The following is a 20,571-nucleotide window of genomic DNA, read 5'->3' as shown; positions in this document are numbered from 1 at the left end:
AGGCCGCCAGAGTGCAGCACCAGACTGGAACATTATCCCCAGGTTAAAGCAGACGCCTTGGGCGAGTCGATTCTTTTTTTTATTTCAGACACCCCTCAACAGGTAGCGCTAAAGTCGGCCAGTGCTACCAACTTCGAGACATCAAAGTCAGAGTTTTTATGATGCCCACTCGGGGAACTTCGGAACCTTTCGGTCCGGACCTCCCAGTCCTCCCCCCCTGACCACCACTTTTGGTTGAACATTTACTTTTAATTACGAGACGCGGTTCTTCGTAAGACACTTCGCGTCATGACTGCAGAAGGACCGTTTGTTATTATCGGCGGATCAACGCACTGCAAGACTTCCATCCGGCCGCAACCGACGATGTAGTCGATTAAATAAGGGATGCTATCCCTGTAATCTTTTTTAAGTAGTTTAGTCCGTCTGCGTAGTACAACGAATAGTAGTTATTTTCTTTTAAATAATTTCTTTTTGATATGGTGGAAACGTCCGCGCCCAGCCGCGTATTCGCAGGCTCCAAATTCGGACTGGCGACGCATCGGAAAATAGAAGCCAACTTCCCCGTCTGGTGAGTTATGATCCGCGACATTCCCCAACCTCCCCTTAACTTTTGCAGGCATTCTCTGCCCAGTTTATACTGTCTGTGTACTAGTTCTGATCAGTTTTGATTCGGACTGTTCCAGACAGGGTCCGAGAGCCGGACACCAAGTTGGCATTTTCACCACCCTTCCTCAACATCACACAGGCGCCCTGGCATCACGTTCCCGATTGATCTCCGGGAAACGAAGCCCCGACCTCCGGTGCTTCTGTATCTTTTAACCTTTTTCTGAACTTTCTTAAATTACGCCGTCAGACGAAGTTCATCAGATAAACATCATTTCTGGACTTTAAGTATAATTACTGGGATTGTTTAAACATATTTGTATATTTTTTATTGGTTTATGTATTTTTTAATGAAACCTTTTTATATTTTAATTTAGGGCCGGCCCATATTTTTTTCTTCTTACTGAATATACCTAAGATCTGTTTAAGTACCTACGTAATTGAAATTGTATGTTAATATTTGTGTTAATATATGTTATAAGTTTTCTAAGTATGGAGTAATTATATTCGGACGGAATCACACCTTGTTTCCGTTCATTTCTAATATCATTGCGAAACTTTAAAGATCCACCCAGCCCAAAACAGTACACGCACCCATTTTTTTTCCTAACCTAACTTAAAGCTATGAGTGTGCGGGAGACAGGCTTACCCACCCAGACCTCTCCCTGGGAGAGGTCTGGGTAGGGAAGCCTATTCGCTCTAATTATGCAGGTTATGAACCATGCAGGAAAGGTAGCAGTAACTTTTAAGCATAAATTTAAAAAATACACTATATCATGCATGCACTTAAAAATTGGTGTAGGACTCAGAAAGGACTAAACTAGGTTAAAGAAGTGGGACAAGTACCTATGCAAACTGTTGATATTTTCTAAGTTATCCAAGATTAGTTAATTTGTGGTTGGAAAGATCGCCATAGCCAATGAGGCAGAAATATAAACAAGTTTTACAATCTGAAGAAATTAACAAAGTAGGTAGCTTGGTCCTACATAATAATATGTTAATCTTCTTGTTTGGTCATTATGTTGCCATCAATAGTGTACAATAGGCATAACCTTTCACACATTCCGAACATATTCAGATTTATTTAGTGTTCAGTGTCGTATTACGAGTACATGCCAATTCAAATTTAACTAATATAGGTAACCTAAAAGTAGAAATAACTCACTGGTTATACTTTAACAAGCGCATAAACAGAAAAACAGGCTTCAAACAATACATGGAACAGTAACTAATAATAAAATAATCTATAAATACCTGTGAAAAGTGATTTTACTAATACCTACTTTCTTTCTCCAATTAAAAAATTAGATTTTCGTCCAGTTCGGTTACTACAGCCGAATGTTACACAAGTCATTTTCGTTTATCCTACATCTAGTAACATAAAATAATAAAGGTAGCAGATCATGTACACGTTTTTTATATCAATATATTCAAGAAATGTTAGTTTTAAGCCACTAAATACATATTTACACCAATTTTGAAGCTGAACACCACCACCTGCCCAATGCAATCTTATGAGTGTTTTTCGGAAAATGGAATCTACCAATATGGCGGCCGGATAGTTCCAGCTGATTCCTTCCCCCCCACCCCCGCAAAAAGGGTAATAACCCTCGTCAATCGCACGACCTTGTGCTTACCATGTGGTGATAGTGATGTCGTGTCGCCCAAGGCCAAAATGGTGGATATGACAAGTTTTTAATAGTATTAAAGCACAATAACAATTTTCTGCATTTTAGTATAGAATAATTGAAATTCTTAAGATAGAAATCACTCATTAAGGGGTTTAAAATATCAGAAAGTTACTTTTAATGTCAGGGGTTGCACTAATAGTACAATAATTTAATAAATCCAAATTAGGAATACAATTAATTGTAAAACGGTTATGACCTAAAAAGTGTTGAAACCAAGATTGCTTCATTCAGTGTTGAAACCAAAATTGTATCATTCGGTTTCTATCCCTTCTCTTAAATCGGCTGTAAAATTAACTTAATAATTTAAAAATAATAGTACAAAAAAGTAAAAAAAAATGTTTTTATAATGTTTTGACGTTATACCTCTATGCTCACAAAGCCCCCAGTCCCCAAACCTCTAATATCCATCCCCACTGGTGTCACGCATGCTCGCATAGCATCTGCGCAGGGCCTGTGAACAGGGGCGTAGCCAAGGAAGGGGGGGGGGGTTAGGGGTTATAACCCCCCACCACCCATAGCCTCAATTATTTTTTCTTAACTGAAAGAAGGTTAGCTGAAAGCCTGGGTGTCTTTCTGCCATCACCGGCGTTGACTGGGCTTCCAAAAGTGTAATGATCACTGTGTGTGGATAGAATTGAGACAATGACATGGTGTCATGTAACTCTTCCAGCTAAAGCTATAATTGTTTCCAGGAATAGATCAGTTCTGCCGAAACCCAACCCTTTTTATTCCTTTTTTTTTTTTTGTATTGTCGAGCTTCGAGCATGATTTATGATTTTGAGTGGACGTAAACAAGGCACTTGGATTGATAAAAATATCTTTAATTAATTTCTTACTTCATCACTCAAACAATTTTTTTATTAAAAAATTAATAATATTTTTACCATTACAATATTTAAAGTTAAGTACCGAAAACTGCTAAAATAGCACTATTTTACACCTTAAAATCCAGTTTTTTCCCGGGGGAGGACCCCCGAACCCCCAGCTCTATTAGGGGGGGGGGGGGAGAACATGCTTCTTAACCCCCCCCCCCCATACACAAATCCTGGCTACGCCACTGCCTGTGGACGACTGTAGAGAGGGCCCTGTAAATCCTCGCCTCCCCCTCACCCAAATTAGAATGAATACATCATTTTCATCTGGTTAAAAACCACAAAAAGGGAAATGCACTGTAAATATGTGAATGGTCCATAAAGGGCATTATAGTAAATCAGCACTCATTATTCGTGGGTACTGTCTTCAGTACAATTTTATGAGGAAAGTTTAAGTTTGTAATATTAAATTGAATAGTCTAAGCAAGTGACGAACAATCTTCCCTTTAACTCTAACAGCCAAATATTATTTAAAACATAAATAATCACGTAAACTATAAAGACTGTTAAATTAATGATCAACAATATTTAATTAGGAATAAAATTGCTGTAGGACTATTAGTTTGTAAGTTTACGTAAGAATATTTAAGATTTGTTTGCATGGATTTGGTGCGAGAGGATGCTTCCACCCCTCTCGGGCCCCTTCCCTGTCTCCAGCAGTCTGCATCCAGACGCGGTCCAGAGTGCATGTGTTTCATGTCGCGGGAGTTTCTTCAATGTTGTAATGTTAATCGAGTCGTTCTGTTTCCTCAAATGCCGGGTGATCCTCCCACACACAATTTGCTTACATAAGGGACTGGCCGACTCCCATCCGAGATCTGCGGATACTTGTGTCACGCCCATACCTACCGAATGCACTATCATTCTATTAAGCTATTTGTGTGTAGAATCCACTCCATAGGACTGACCATTTAATGGTATCTCGCGCACTGTCTGTGGGACACGTGGTTAAAGAGACTACCACAGAATCAGGTCACAAATTTTTACAGTACATTGTTTTATAGTGTCTGATGTGCCAAGGTGACTGTGTAGTGTCCCAATAAATGCATGTAATAAAAGTCTATTTACTAGACATAAAATTTTTAAATATTTATAGTGATTTCACCTGTCCATGATAGTTAGGCATCAACATCTTTAGCTGAGTTTGGGAGTAACACATTAATAGTCATAATAGGTCATGAACTATCGCAGCCTCGAACTCAGTGTACCCTTTGGGCCGATTACCCACCTCTCTTTCGTGTTTAGCTCTAGATATTAGCCTGGGGTTCTTCGCGGAAATTCTTATCCACCACACTGAGTTCACCCCGAGGTTTTGAACACAGGACAACAGCAAATTTTGACCTACGTGATGGGTTACCCAATCCAGGATAAGCCAACAGAAGTCAGATGCCCACCTGGAAACAGCCTCCAAAATAATTTAAAAATTATTAATATTAGTCCCTTAAAGCAGGTACCACGAAAAATGGAGCAAAACAATAAAACACACAACATTTAAGGTAAGAATCAAATTCAATAACCTTATTTAAAGAAATTACACAACTAGAAAAAACATTCAACACTTTATTCAAAATTAGGTAACTCTGAGATTGAACATGGTACCTGTAGCATGCAATGTATCAGCGCACATTCAATAAGAGTTACAATAATTTGCTACTACTGTAAATTCTACTGGCTATAATTTTAACTTTCAAAATCGTTTAATTCAAGTTTTCGGACAGTCCTCTCGCGCGACCAATTGATATGAAGTCGCAATATTTGTACAGTCAAACTGGGTTGCCATGTAACATAGCTTATTCCGCCCACATGAATGGAATGGCTTAGGGGATGGAGCTGATGACATACTCGTTAATTGAAGACATCACTGAGAAAACTAAAGTCTCCTGAACATGTGCCGAAAACTCTATTTTTGGTGATCCACCAAGCAGCCACTTAAAGGCATGCCCGGCTCTTAGACCTACTGGTCGGGCGCACACGCACTTGTTCACCACGAATTCTGCTTATCGAATGCTCGTCCAGTACTCTCGACTCGTGCATTTCAAATACATAATTATACATAAAGATATTTAAGTTTAGCCATCACTCCTGTACAGCCTGACCCGATCAAGGCTACCTCCCTTGAGACTAGCGAATGCACACAAGTTCAGCAACAGTCAGCTGGGTCCGGGCGAATGCCTCTTCGTACTCGTCACTATATTACTCTTTACCTTCCTCTCCTACCGGCCCTGGCGGCAGACATTAAAACAGTTTTTATTGGTGTGCAAGTTCGTTAACGTATTTTATAGTTTATACTTGTCCAAGTATTTTAGGCCTCACGAAAAATATACGTTTTACTAAAATAAAAAGCCAAACAAACTAAAAATGCTTAAAAAAAATAACTTGATAAGAATAAGGCTGTCAACTTTCCCTTAAAATAACTAGACAATTGTTGCTATCGCTTAAGTGCCAAACAAATGAAATAAAAGTGCTAAAATTAATTTACTGAAGTAAACAAACATTACTTAAAATTTAGAACCAATCAATAAATATAATTAACAATATTAACCAATTAAAACACATTTACAAGAGAAGTTGCTGTAAACCTCTGGAAACCATTAGGAAACTGGCCACTCTATGCATTCTATCTTCGATGTACTCTACGGTAGATGCACTCTACGGTTGCTGTATCTATGCTTGCGTGTTTATTGTATATTTTTATTAACCTCACACAATGTTTTAAAATGTAAAATGTGTGATAGGTTATAACAGTTATTTACTTTTTACTTGTTTTTTCTATCGAAAAACTGTAAATTCGTTTATTTGAGTAACAATACAATGTCATTTAAAAGAGAAGGTGATGACTATGATTTATTACAAAATTTAAAGGTACCGTTTTCTTTTGATTATCTAACTAAAACTAAGAATATTTTTATATTGTGGTCCAGGTTAGGGAGGGACATAAATATGACACAGGTCAAAGCTTTTTCATTTGATTTGTTACACTCGCGATTGGGCTTTTACCAGGTGGCAAGGAGTTCTCCCTTTTTCTCACTACTTCCCCCCCTTCCTTTTTAGTCGTTTCCTCAGTCCTTTGCATCTTTCACCCTGAGCATGCGTTCCTCCAGCCCAGGGGCGTAGCCAGGGGGGCGGGGGGGGGGGGGTTTATGGGTTCTAACTCCTCCCCCTTAGCCCCGATTATTTTTTCTTATCTGAAAGCAGGTTAGCTAAAAGCCTGGGTGTCTTACTGCTATCACCAGCCACTGCACTGGAGGGGAAGAGTAAGCGAGCCCTACCGATTCTCCTTCCCTTCCCCTACCCCTGTCGCGAGCAGAAGCTATAAGGTTGTGTCGCTGTGACGGGTCCCAAGCTTTCAAATACCTTACACCTACTGTATTTAGCCAGCACGGTAATTATAAGCAGGTGGTGACTGGGCTTCCAAAAGTTTAAGGATCACTGTGTGTGTATAGAATTGAGACGACATGGTGTCATGTAACTATTCAAGCTAAAGCTAATTGTTTCCAGGAATAGATCAGTTCTGCCAAAACCCAACCCTTTTTATTCCTTTTTTTTGTATTGTCGAGCTTCGAGCATGATTTATGATTTTGAGTGGACGTAAACAATTGATAAAAATATCTTTAATTAATTTCTTACTTCATCACTCAAACAATTTTTTTATTAAAAATTAATAATATTTTTACCATTAAAATATTTAAAGTTAAGTACCAAAAACTGCTAAAATAGCACTATTTTACACCTTAAAATCTAAATTTTTTCCAGGGGTGGACCCCCGGACTCCCTGTTTTAATAGGGGGGGGAGGGCACCATGCTTCTTAACCCCCTCCATACACAAATCCTGGCTACGCCACTGCTCCAGCCCCCTTCACTACCTCCCTATCCTCACTAGGAAAGCATGCCTCCCACTTTCCCTCTGAACTTCGAACTGCTCTCTGTACTCACCTCGGTGCACTATAGTTCCCAGCTGTCCTCAGCCCCCTTCTTCCATTATCACCTTAAACAGCCTGACTAACCTTTCCACCCTCCTCCTCCCCTGTAATGCTTCTCACCGAAGTCCTTGATCATTTCTGAGGGACTATGCGTTTTTCCCTCTTGCCCGTCCCACCTCACTGCTCTACGCTGCACTTTCTCCAGTTCCCTTACCACAGTCACTAGGTAGGGAGGGATCCCAGATCACATCATTGGCCTGACCCACGTGGGTCATGGCTGGGGATTAGCCATGTAGGGAAACGTTCACATGCATAGTTTGCTTTGCTTGGGGATTGGCCAGTTACGGTACAATGTATGCCATGTCTGACTCCTCTCTCTTAACCCGTCATTGGTCGCATTGTAAAATGGTACACCAGTGGTCGCGCATGAGCATTTTGCTCACAGACTTAATTTAACGATTAGAGTCATGCTTAACCACTTTTAAAAGGCCAAATATTTTTACTTATTGCAAATGAAACCACTCTGCTTGTTTAAATTATATTTTACATTATTATCACATAATTTTTAAATGTTTTTTACATAAATCATTATCACAATAAACTACTTGGCTGTATAGTGAGTTTCCTTTGTCCGCCTACGAATACATCAGCAATAAATGCAGAAGTGTTGGAAGCAACAGAAAATCACACATTATTCACAATTTCATTTTCTAGCACAAAAATTATTAAATCTACTGAGTCTTTTGAGGGCACACTAATTTATGTTATACATTTGAGACTATGACTAATAGTACACACATTATGCAATAGAGAATTTCTACATCAAAATTAACTGCTTTCATGGAAATTTACATTTTCTAACACCTAACTTTATTAGGATTTTTCAACATTAATTTGGTCAAAATTTTGATCATTGGCGGCTGCTTGGTTTTCAGGTGGTAACCTCTCCGGCAACCATGGTGGAACTTTTGTAAATACAAAGCACAGAATATATATTACATTACTGAAAATTCTAGTGAAAAATAAAATAGAAACATAAAACTATGGAAAGACTACAATTACATATCTTCCTCTGGAATTCCTAAGTACTTTTCCAAAATTATAAAATCTTTTCTCACTTTTATCCAAATTCAGCTTACCAGCTTCCGTAAGCTTATTCCAAATTAATTTCTTATTTTATACGAAAATCAAAAATTGTGTGACAAAATGTTAATATTTACTATAATTGATGTTAATTGATGTTTTATGTAATAGTTGTTATATATTTTTTTTTGTATTTTCAAAAAAATATTGGTAATTATAACACAACTTACCTGTTATGGAACATTCAGCGATTTGTTGAAGAGCCAAAGCCACAATTTTCTTCCCCCGATTCATTTCAATAAGTAATACCACGAAACATTAGATTTAGTCTCACGAGAATATATTCCACGACTAAACACAGCACTTTGAAAACCGAACAGTCGTCACAAGTGTAGCAACGCGACTGGTCGCACTGTGAGCAAACTGCTCATGCGGCGTGCATGCCTGTAAGCGATATCTTATATTAAGGCCAAGTATCAGTTACATCCTGTCAGCCACCTAGTGACTTAATAAGGAAGGTTCAAAACTCAGCTAGAAAAAAGGACACCTCCAAGCAGCAATAAAAACAATAACAATAAAACACTATTTCTGAGGGTGAGCAAAATGCTCATAGCGCGACCAATGACGAGTTAAATCTAGACAAACAGTTTAGGTTGGTCCCAGGTATAACATGAATAGACAGTCATGCAGGGTGTAATATACATTAAGAGTGAAAAAAAAAAAAAAAAAAAAAACAGGATAAAGAGGATGATCTGAATGAAAAATAAAATAGGTACTGTGTAATAGGTAATAATCTAAAGTGAGACTGTTAATAGCGTAGCTGAGAGCAGTTTACAACGCAGTACCATAACAATCTACTTCACCAACATGGTGTTGGTAATGTCAATACCAATTCTACATTCTTACGGAACAAGTGCGGAAATTTGGGGGTTTTGGACAGAATATTTAGGTTTGCACAAAATATTTTTCTTTAAGAAACTTTCTTCTCGTATTGTACCTATTCTAGTATAGAACATAATACCAAAGATATATTTGCCATGTTATTGTATTATATACTACAATTCCACCCAGTTAACTATATTTTGAAATACCCTTTTTTAAAATTTATTTATTCATTTTCAAATATGTTTTATATGTCTCAAGTCTCGTAAGGTACTCTATAGCCCTACGTATTCTAGTATAGAATATAATACCTACTATTCGTACTCTATCTAGGGTAGGCCTACCTATCATATTGAATACCACATTTTCACCTGGTTTAGTATATTGTGCAATACATTTATATATTTTAATTGTTTATTATTTTTTACTATGATTTAAACTTGTCAGGTAATAAAAATCAAACTTCATTCTAGTGTAAAACACAATACTGAAAATATATTCCCTACTCTAATGTAATTTGCTCAAAAACATATTTTGTGCTAAAAAGAAAAAAAAAGAATCTTCCTCATCCAAAACACCCTTTTCCCACGCTAGTACCATAAGAATGTATCGGGTGTAATTACTTCAGCACCACCTTGTCGGGGACTTCATCAAAATTGTTACCATATCGCAATGCAATCTTATAAAAGTTTTTGTTGTAGCGGAATAATCTCTCCAAACCTTTTGCTTTGTTTCAATGTCTTCAATGAGCGCAAAACCAACCTCACTAATAAAAACAAGACATACCTTATGTAAAAAACAAATTCAACATTTTTTTTAAAAATAATATCCCATTCTTGTTGCAAAATGAAATTTGGTGGAAAAAGTCACACAACTGCATTATTGACATATTCTTTTCCAGGCGAATTGAAATTGTTGTTTTTGTAGTTTTATTAAAAAAAAGTATAAAATTTTTGAATTTTTTTCTTTCTCTAAGTTCCCCAAGCATAATATCTAATTAGGCTATAGCCTATTTTCAAGCGGGCTTTAGATAAGCCCTGTTTGAGCTCTCTGGGTACAATGGTTAAGAAACAAGAGACATTTTAGTGAACTAAAGCTGGCCATACATGTTACGGTATACCGGAGAGGTATACCTGCGCAGGTGACCTGTACAGGTATACCGGAGCGTGTGTGCGAGCCACTTCAGGCAAACCTGCACAGGTAAAACAACCTGCGCAGGCGACTGGAGAAGAATCAAATTTCAATTCTTTTTACCTGCACAGGTGTGCTAGTCTGAGCACCTGAGCGTGTGTGTGGGCCGTCCGGTATACCTGCACAGTCTTGAGTCAGTTGTGGCGAATACTCCGACAAGAGAGCTTCGCATTGCTGTGTTCTGTGTTCGTGTTGTGCTTACTCCATTGTCTATTCTCTGCATTTGCGCGCCACTGGTCTTCAAGCCTGTTCTATATTGTTTACACCTTATTGTTTTGCAGTGTTTCCATCATCATGGCTGTCCGAAAAGTGAACCGAATTCTAGAGGAATTCATTGAAATTTACAGATCAGAACCCTGTTTGTGGCGAATTAAGAGCAAGGAATACCATGACCGTGATGTGAGAGAGGCCGCTTATGACAGACTTGTTACGAAATTAAAGGAAATTGAGCCTAATGCGAATAAGAGTTCAGTAGTAAAAAAAATAAACAATTTTAGAAGCAATGTGCGCAAGGAAAAGAAAAAACGTTATATGTCAATGAAATCTGGAGCGGGTACGGACAATGTGTATTCACCAAAGTTGTGGTCCTTCGGTCTGTTCGACTTCCTAGGAGATACCGATGTGCCCAGTACTTCTTCGTCAAACTTGGACGATGAAGATGGAAGCGAGATTGATGAAGTAAGTACACATAAATTACAGCACAGTTTGATAGAATTGGAAAACATTTATTAACACATTTTACAACACAAATTAGATAATACACTTCTCTTTTAATAAGGTAATAAATTGTTTAGAACCAAATGATTTTCAAACACAATACGAGTGTATACACCACACAATAGTTCAGTCTTCTGTTTGTTTCTATACACCCGTGTGTCTTGCCATGAAACTTTGCCTTCATTCACGAAGTTGGAAGTGTACTCATTTCTTAGCTCTTTAGCAGCATTACCTATGTTCCCTTGGTTAAGACGTTGCAACGGGATCATGTTTGATTCTGAGGAATCCAAACCTGGGTTAGAAATAGTGCTGTCACAATTTTCTTGATATGTACTACTTGGAGGGGCGTAAGAGGTTGGTTGTCGTGCGATAAAAAATTATCCAATGCACAAGTTGCCTTCACTACTGTTGTTATGTTTTCTGGTTCCAAATTGATTTGAGTGTGGAAGATCCGGAATCTGGCTGCAAGTATTCCAAAGCTATTTTCAACAACGTGTCTTGCTCTTGAAATGCGGTAGTTGTAAATTTCTTTGTCAGCTGAATCTAGCTGCGCTTGACGAAAAGGCTTCAAAATGTTTGTTGTGAGAGGAAAGGCGTCATCGGCTACAAAAACATAAGGCACTTTTTGGAAATTTTCCGTAACATTACTCGGCTCCGGTAGTATTCTGAAGAACGCCGCCATCAGAATTGCGCCCATTTGTTCCAAAGTCCACTACGAGGAATCAATAGCTAGAATCTACTATTGGAAGAAGTACCATACTGTGTCTGCCCTTGTAATTGAAATAAACTAATCCTGAATTTGCTGGCGGAACTATGTCAATATGCTTGCCATCCATGGCACCCAAACAGTGAGGAAAATTCCACCGATCTTCAAAGGACTTAGAAAAAATGTCACTCCATTTCTTAGTAGAATGAGGAAACTGAAACAAAAGCAAATATATAATATTCTTTTGACGTGTATATTTAAGGGGGGGTCGGCCACATTAAGGTTGAAAAATTTGATTTTCTGTTTTAGTGCAATTTATGTTCTACATTTAATTACCTTTTAAAAAATACCTGCCTGGAAGAGGGGCGCGGTAATTTATTCATGAGATAACAGTATATCTTGTTAATTTTCATATCGTAATATTCATATTCACTATTGATACAAATTCAAATACCTATTTATTGATATCAAGATCTAATAATACTTTTTCCCTTTCAGGAGGGAACTGAAGATACTGTCCAACAGTCTCCCCGCAATGAAGAATCGTCAGAGCAAACCACAATGTCTCCCGTTCATGGAACTCTACCGCAAACAGAAAAACGTTATGCCCCTCTGCGTCCGGATATAGCTCAAAAATGGAAATCTGAGAAACTAAATACAGAAGTTTTGGTTTCAGTGAGAGATCACTTTAAGAAACCTCCACCTCAAGATCACCGCTATGACCTCATGGGAAAATCTTTCGCAGTGAGGATTAGAGGTTTAGAAAAACGTCAGCGTCTGATCGTTGAGAAAAGAATAAACAACATTATTTTTGAAGAAGAAATGGGAATGCTCAATACGCCAACAACTCGGACAACTTATTAGACTATAGAAGTTCAGGCTCTAGTAGGAATACAAGTCCTTCAAATGCAAGTTTGTTCGACCTCAATTCCCAACAAGTCAGAGTTGCAGTACCTGGAACTCAAGAGGAACCTCACTCCTTGGCTAACTACTTGAGTGAATTCAGTGATATTTGATGATTAGTAATAAAATAAAGGTCATTACATGTAAGTGTTTTTACTTTACATACCTGAAGATACCCTTTTTTCAGCACAGTGTAGATGGCCTCACATGTCTCAGGAATTATTTTGCCAAGAGCTTGAGGTGATATGATTGTTGAGTACTTCATGCATTCATAAGAACGACCCATTTCTAAGAATCTTAAAGTGGCTGTAAGTCTCTCATGTGGTGAGATAGATGTTCTCATCACCGTGTTTTTCTTTTGAATTAGGGGCGTTACAAGTGATAGCTATTTGTTGTAAACTTCTTCACTCATCCGCAAATAGTTACGATAATCCGAAGGATCTGAACACAGTTCTTTCAATAACTTTGTATGAGTATACTCACTTCTATTTTGAAGCCAGTTTTTACACCATGTACTGCGTTTTCGTCTTTTTTTTACTGTTCATAACCACTAACAAACCCACCAAAGCAATCATGTCATCTTGTTCGCTCGCCATTTCTCTACTGTAGAAATCCTTCACCTTTCCGGTTTACCGTAGTGAAGAACCTCTCCGGTTTACCGTAACGTGTGTGAGCTCCCGCCGAGGTATACCTGCACAGGTATACCTCTCCGGTATACCGTAACGTGTATGGCCGGCCTAATGTTCACCAAAAATAGCAGTATTTTCTCATTGAAATAGTTTACTAAAAAATAACTATTCACTCAAAAAATTAGGTTTAGGTATACATATTTTTAAGGTTTTTCACAGGAACTAATTATGTAAGTACCAAAAATCATGAACATCCGAGACTACGAGGTTAAAAATATACCTATGTATTATTTTTATTTGTCATGGAATGACCCTGGGGCATGATGTGTTAATCTCTATTTTTCAGCACCGTCGTGTCAGCGAGCTTCTTGCCAACTATGTACCTGAGGATGAAGCCAAATTACTAAGCAATGGAAGGTGAGAGTGTGTTAGTAATGCACGTATATTCTGCTAGAATTGCTTAGTCTGCTGATTCATCTGTAACATGAGCTGATGGCTAACATTTTGCGGTGTGGGCCTTCGAAAATGTTTAATGAAAGTCTTGTGCCAGCATGCTAAATTTTAATCTAATGCAATTTAACAAAAAATATAGGTACCAATTTCAGTAGCCAACTATTTGGAACATGGAACTTATTATACAGTAATACTTTGAATCAAACAAGTACTTTTCTTGAAATGCTTAAAAGGGTTAAGATAAGCCAGAATAACTTTAAAATAAGGAAGTCTGCCAATTCCATAACACAGCTTTGTAAAGCCTGTGAAATCTGGGGTTAAGCATTGCTTTCTGTATTTGTCTGTACACCATCGTTAGACCACAATTTTTGCTGGCTCCTGTTTAATTTATCTTGCCTATACTTATGTAGCAGTTTTGAGGCACTTTTTTTTTTTTTAATCTTGTTCTTCCTAGGTTACTTCAATAGAGTTTCAGATCCTCATAAAATATCACAGTCTTCAGCATGTTTTATCTTCAGGTAATACATAGAAGTATAATATATACTTGCAACATTATACCTCTTTCTTAGTAATCAACCAGTCTACTTATAATAGATGAATCTGTACAGTCTCAGTTGAAACGTGTCTGCATTCTACATACATACTGTTATAGCAACCAATTTCCATAGTTGGTAGGAAATTCAATGGCTGGGTTGTTGCACTGCCATTGGGTGTCATTAGCCATAACTCCATAAGTGTGTAATATAAGGACATTAGGTAGTTCAGAACAATCTTTCATGTACACGTTTATGTTTAACTACCATTTATAAGTACGCATACATTTGTACATGAATTATCTGAACACTTAAGTCAATTTATTCATTTTAGTTGATTAATTATAGTGGAGACGAAGTTCGCTAGCGCATATAGGTCCTTCAGTTTTTGTTTCATTATCTTTTTTTTTTTGTTGGAAGTACCCAAAATTTATTACTTATGTAATTAACCAAGATGCTAAAAAACCATAGTACAGAATAAACATTATTTATGTCTGATGTTTGTATAATTTCTAGTTGCTGAAGTAATGAAAGGTGTTGTTTTGCAGATTAACATGTCTGGTATGCAGTCACAGACCAATATTTGACACAGTTTCTATGCTGTCACTTCATCGTAAAGGAAAGAAACACATTAGTGGTAAGTTGTGTGGTCTTTGTAGAATAAGGGTGTATGCCTCCAGGTCTACTTTATGTATGTATGCCTACAGCTGTCCATGACAACTATGCTTGCTTTGAATCATTCTTACAATGGGGAAGATTAATTTTAAGTGTTTTTTTGGACATACGCCAATGCTGGTTGCACTGGTTGTAGTAGAAAAACGTCAATGCCAGGAAAATATAGATGAATACATAAACACACTTAAAAAAGCAAAATCAACCGATGTCAAAATTTAAATGCATATATTGCACACACAATTCCACAAAGGAATAAGAAAAGAAATGCCACAGACCAGATAAATGCAGTGGGCTGACAACGGTGATACAGTTGCAACAAAAACAGTAAATAAAGACAAAAACAGCGTTGGACAACACAGCAACAAGCAGACAAACCCAACAATGATGCACATCAGATCATCTGGACCGAAAAAGACAACTGAGATGCACAGGCAAACCCAGTGATCTCATCGTTGCCAGCCCGCTGAGTTCGTCTGTGCTGTGACATTTTTTCTGACTAATATCTTCCACGAAATTCTGTGTGCAGGCTATGCCTTTAAATTTTAACATTGGCTGATTTTCACTAGTTTTCTGTGTGTTTGCGGACTTTTTTTTTTATGTGAATACGTCTTTAAAATTGCTTCCATAGTAGGAGGCAATTAAAAAAACAAAAGATATCGAAGTCGGGGAATACAGTTTGGTGTTGCAGCTACATATCTATCATCTTCATCCAAAATTTAATCACACCACTGGATTCGTTACGCTGAGTGAGGACTGTGACGCATCGCGCGCGGTGGAGGGGGAAGCGCCGCCATTTTGAGGTCATTTTGCTGCGTTTCGAGATTTCCATTTAGTAAAAGTTTTGACTCCGAGAAGCTACTCATCCACACCATGCTCACACCACTTTTGCTCCACCCTCATCATAATTTTTTACTTCAAACTTCAGGGAAGCAAATGACGGAGGCCTTCCTTTAGGGTGGCCCCAGTTAGAACCAGGGTATGTTGATTTTAATCAGCATGATTTAAATCATGATTTTAATCATTTTTTTTAATCATGTGATTTTTTTTAAATCAGTGGTTAAAATCAATTTATAATATGATAATATGAACGTTAATATTTCCTATACTGTATTGTTTAAACCAAGTAATCATGCCTACTTTCATAAAAATTGATTGCTGTGAAGATAGAATGAAAATTTAATAGTACTTAATTTCTTCTACAATGTATTTTTAGTTATTTTGAAACACTTGTTAAATATAGGTGGGTGGAATGTACCTTTAAATGTCACCTCATTTTCTCTCTTCTCTCCTCTACCTCATGTGTTTGTGTTGTGTGTGTGTCATATATCTCCTTGGCAACAGGATTGTCTTCCAACAATGTCAAATGCTATTTTTAGAACTGCAGGAAGGAAATTTTCAGTTCTTTGGTATGTCTGGTTGTTACGTTGTATGTTTTGCCCGGCTAAGCACACAGAGAAACGTAACAAAACAAAGACAAACAATGTTCCTTAGGGATTTTTCATTACGGTGGTTCTACGTTATTTGGAAATAAAAGAGTTTATTAAATTATCTTTGTTTATTTTTTTTTTAAAAAAATGTTTTTTCTCATCGTTACATGGCCTCAGTACACAATTTGACAAATGAATTTAGTTAGAAAACATCGTTACTTGCACAGTTTTTTGTCTTTTCTTATACAAATTTTAATGATGTCTTTGAATTTTGATAGGATGAGGTCCAAATACATACCACAGCACCATACATCTTGTCATTGATGGTCGAGGAGTCTTGTCACTCGCCAAAGAAAAAAAAACTTAGTAATGTCCCTTGGTTAATTACATAACTCAAAATCCCAAACACGCATTTACAAAGTGAAAAATATCTTTCTGGCGCCAGAGTGTCGCGCCTGTCCGCTCTTCCTTCTGTACCTTCCAGACTATTCTCAAAATATTACACTAGCAATATCCAATAAAATATAAAATTACCCAAAAAAAATTCAAATACTATGTACAAAATTTAGTAAACAAAGTTGAAATTCATACCATATTAAAAACTTTTGTTTAAAAATGATGTCCTGTAAAATTATAATCTATACTGCTTTAAACAAAACAATTACTGACATTAATTATCAAATATCAAAATTAATTATTATGAACTGGAGTTAACCCTCAAATTAATAATTAAGTATCTCAAGCAGGGTGTCTACTGACCCTGGAAAACTTGGAAAACCTGGAAATATCAGGGGATATTGTAATCAGGGAAAAATCAGGGAATGTTTTTAAAAATCAGGGAATTTTGGTTTGGTAGGTTGTAGTTGGCAATGCAATTTTTGTTTATTGATCAGCTTGCATTGACGTAGCATCATGTGTATCCCCTCCCATTTTTATTTTTGAATGTCAAAAAACGAACAGTTTCCACGTCCATTTTCTTTTATTTACCACCGGATTTGGAAGTGGCAACATATCACTTGATACAAACTGGTTCAAGCTAGTCTGTTATCCTGCTGACGTGACGTGCTGCAGCATGTGCTTCCCACGTTCAGATTATACCGACAGGTGCATTTAATTTTAAGTACCTATCTATGGATGCCCTCAAAGTAAACTGGACATTTTTGTTAGCTTTGAAAATACATATCACACACACTTTTGGTGAAGATTCGCCATCGTTGCTAGAAATTGGTAGCTGTGGGCTTCATACGGTCCATTGTGCTTTCAAAACTGGAATTTCTGCTACACAATGGAACGTTGTTAATTTTTTGAGGCACAGTTACTATTTGTTTAAGCGCGTACCTGCAAGGAGGGCAGATTACATTAGAATAACTGGATCAGAGCTTTTTCCCAAGAAATTTTGTGCAATCAGATGGAATACTGCAGTTGCTGAGCGTGCCATGAAACCGTTACCCCACCTAAAGAAATTTGTTAGTGAAGTTTCTATTTCATCTCTCTCTTTCAGTGTAGTGAAAGTGCTCTTGAAGATAATCTTCTAGAAATAAAATTGACATTCTTCCACTTTTTGGCATCAAAGCTGGAATTGTTTCTCACAATGATACAAAGTGAAGCATCCATGGCACCTTTTCTCTATGATTCACTGGTAGACATTTTATTAGCTTTGGCAGGAAAGTTTTTGAAATCAGAAGTACTGAAGAGCTTTAGGGAGAAACGCAATGTATCTCGATTGGATGTAGATAACCAGGAAAATCTATTGACTGCTAACAGTATCAAGTTGGGTTATGCAGTACGCCATGCCATCAAGAAAGAGAAAGTACCAGAAAAGTCTGTCCTGTTGCAGAAAAATGATAGGACTTGTCTAAAGGTTATGGTAAAAAAACTTCAAGAAAAAAGTCCCCTGAAGTACAACCTTACCAAGGGAATTCCTGCTTATGTCCGTCTGTGGCTTTAAATTCGGGTGTGAGGAAACAGCGTGTGAAGTACAGTTTAGAATGTTGTCTTCAAAACAGGTGGCTATCAGGACAAGAAGCTGATAACATTGAGTGATCATGGAAGAGGATTTTCAGTGAATTCTAATCTGCTGACTGAAAACATGCAGGAAGAAATACTGATCGCACAAAGACAGATGTATGACTTTGTTCAATGTTCTGGAGGTGTAGAGCATGTTGATATCACCAAGTCCATGTTACAGTATGTAAGAAATGCTAGTTGTAGGGGTAAGGAAGCCCTGCAAACAAAACAAAAAGAAAAGGAAGCTACAGACAAGAAGAAGGCAGAAAAAAGAAGAGTTGAAGAGGAGATCGAGGCATTGCAGTTGAAGAAGGCTCGAATGTTGGATTTGGCTCGTTCTGAAGTAAGTGCAATAGACGCAAAAGTTGAGTCACTGCGAAATTAAGGGGAGCTTCCTTTTACTAATGTTTTTTTGAAAAAGGAAGTGTGTGAAATATTTGTAGCAGCATGTTTTATTTGCCATCAATTGAGTCACTTTGATCACGTCTGGAAGAAGGTAATTTTTTTTACTAATTTAAGTAAGTTGAAATACTTTGAAACCCGTCAATGTAATATTATGCAGTTTTTTTCAGTTTCTTGGAATGTCGTAATTGTGTTAAAGAAAACCTGGAAAAATTCAGTTTTAGACCTGGAAAACCTGGAAAAATCAGGGAATTTAATTTACTAGATCTGGTAGACACCCTGCTCAAGGAAATAAGTATTTTAAGGCTTTCCATGAAATTTAACCAAAGTAATTAATAAAACTTCTTAACAACTCGGAACTATCCTTATCTACATATTAAATAATTACTATCTTTCATATCAAAGTTATTCTTAATCAATATTCTTGACCCAAAAAAAAATATGTATATAACAAATCCTCATTGTGCAATGCTACATGGTTTGGTTCAGTCAACATTAAGAAATCAACTGGGTACAGAAAAAGCTGCAAAACTTTTATTTTTGTTTAAAATTTTAAATAAGTTATATTTTATATAGAAGTTTTACTTTGAATACTCTCGTATGTGTGCAATTCTGAGAAGAAGAAAAAAAGGAATTTGTGGTTTTGGTTTAAATTACTTTATTTAGAACAATTGGACTATAAGACTATAAGGGATGACAGAAGTGACAAAGTTACATTTAAATATGATATATTTTCAATGATGTAGTTATTTTCTATAAGACATCTTTTTTTTTAGTAATGTTAACTATGTTACTGTACTAAAAATTTTCATAAAGTGACATCATTAATGTTTCCTTCAAACATTATGCAATTTAAAATGTGGTTATTTCAAAGAAAGAAAATTAGGCTAGTTGTCTTTACAAAATGAATTAATCTGTTATTAATTGTACTGCAGAGCAAAGTCAAGTCATGAAAACAGTCATTAAAATGTACTGTATATTACACAGATTAAAATTTTGTATATTTTAATCAAAAAAATTGTATTTTAATAAAAAAAAAACCCGATTTTAATCCAAAAATCTGATTTTAATCCAAAAAATCAGATTTTAACCAAAAATTCTGACTTTTTTGATTTTTTTAAAAAAATCAGGATTTTTTCATACCCTGGTTAGAACCAGGTGTCTCGCATGTCGAAGCCGCTTCAGCCAGGAGCAACGTGGGGACTATTCCTCGTCGTCTCTCGCTGTGACTCGTGGAGTGGATGTGTAACTGACGGGGCGTCGAGAGTAAATGGTGGGGTGGGGGAGAAGGGGGGAGTGACACAAAATGCCTGGTCCCCTGGCTCCAGGGGTCCTGGCTGAGTTTCGAGATTTTTTTAATGCACAAGTTCGCCCTGATGGTATGGCGAAGTTACATGTTTATTGCTAATGCAGCAGTTATGCAGTATACACAGTTTATTTACAGTCATGACCATGACAACTTTATTATTATTATTATTATTTTTTAGAGTGACGAAAATAAAAAAATTTATACATTAAGTAATGGGGAGCAGATTATTTGCCCCCTGGCCCTGGGGGCCCCAGTGACAGAGCGCGTGCTGGTTGCAGAGCTGAGCAAGTACCTGGCCAGGAAGCGGGAGCTGGAGCTGAGGAGACTGAAGGCGGAGCACGGCAGCTACCTGGGGACGGGCTCCGTGCCGGCGAGGCCAGAGCCGCCCGCGCCCGCACAGAGCCGCCTGCTGGCGAGCAGAACGCCCTACAGCAGCTGCTGCCGGCCCCAGCGTCGCCCGGCCCTGGACGTGTCCTGCCTGCCAGGTGTGCTCACAGGCTCTTGTTTCCCGTTCCCTGCGTTCAGGAGCTCGCGGAGAGTTTCATTTAGAACCACTTGGCCCGTTGTT

General features: G+C 37.4%; 1 protein-coding gene across 3 annotated transcripts in view; it reads left to right on the top strand.

Moving 5' to 3' along the window:
- Positions 1-5,794: 5,794 nt before the first annotated feature.
- LOC134542578 (sodium channel modifier 1-like) overlaps positions 5,795-20,571 on the top strand; it is a 28,453-nt gene continuing 13,676 nt past the window's right edge. The window contains exons 1-6 of one of the 3 annotated variants that reach the window (XM_063386954.1): positions 5,941-6,028; positions 10,524-10,920; positions 12,164-12,701; positions 13,544-13,614; positions 14,732-14,820; positions 20,282-20,488. In XM_063386954.1, coding sequence (XP_063243024.1) covers positions 12,681-12,701; positions 13,544-13,614; positions 14,732-14,820; positions 20,282-20,488 — 388 coding nt within the window. In that variant the 5' untranslated portion in view covers positions 5,941-6,028; positions 10,524-10,920; positions 12,164-12,680. Of the gene's footprint in view, positions 6,029-10,523; positions 10,921-12,163; positions 12,702-13,543; positions 13,615-14,731; positions 14,821-20,281; positions 20,489-20,571 lie in introns of all 3 variants that reach the window. The other 2 variants (XM_063386952.1, XM_063386953.1) reach the window with 2 other exon arrangements.

Source organism: Bacillus rossius (assembly GCF_032445375.1).
Source record: "Bacillus rossius redtenbacheri isolate Brsri chromosome 9 unlocalized genomic scaffold, Brsri_v3 Brsri_v3_scf9_1, whole genome shotgun sequence".
Lineage (NCBI taxonomy): Eukaryota > Metazoa > Arthropoda > Insecta > Phasmatodea > Bacillidae > Bacillus > Bacillus rossius.
The sequence above is the reverse complement of the archived record's forward strand: the minus strand, read 5'-3'. Positions and strand labels throughout refer to the sequence as shown.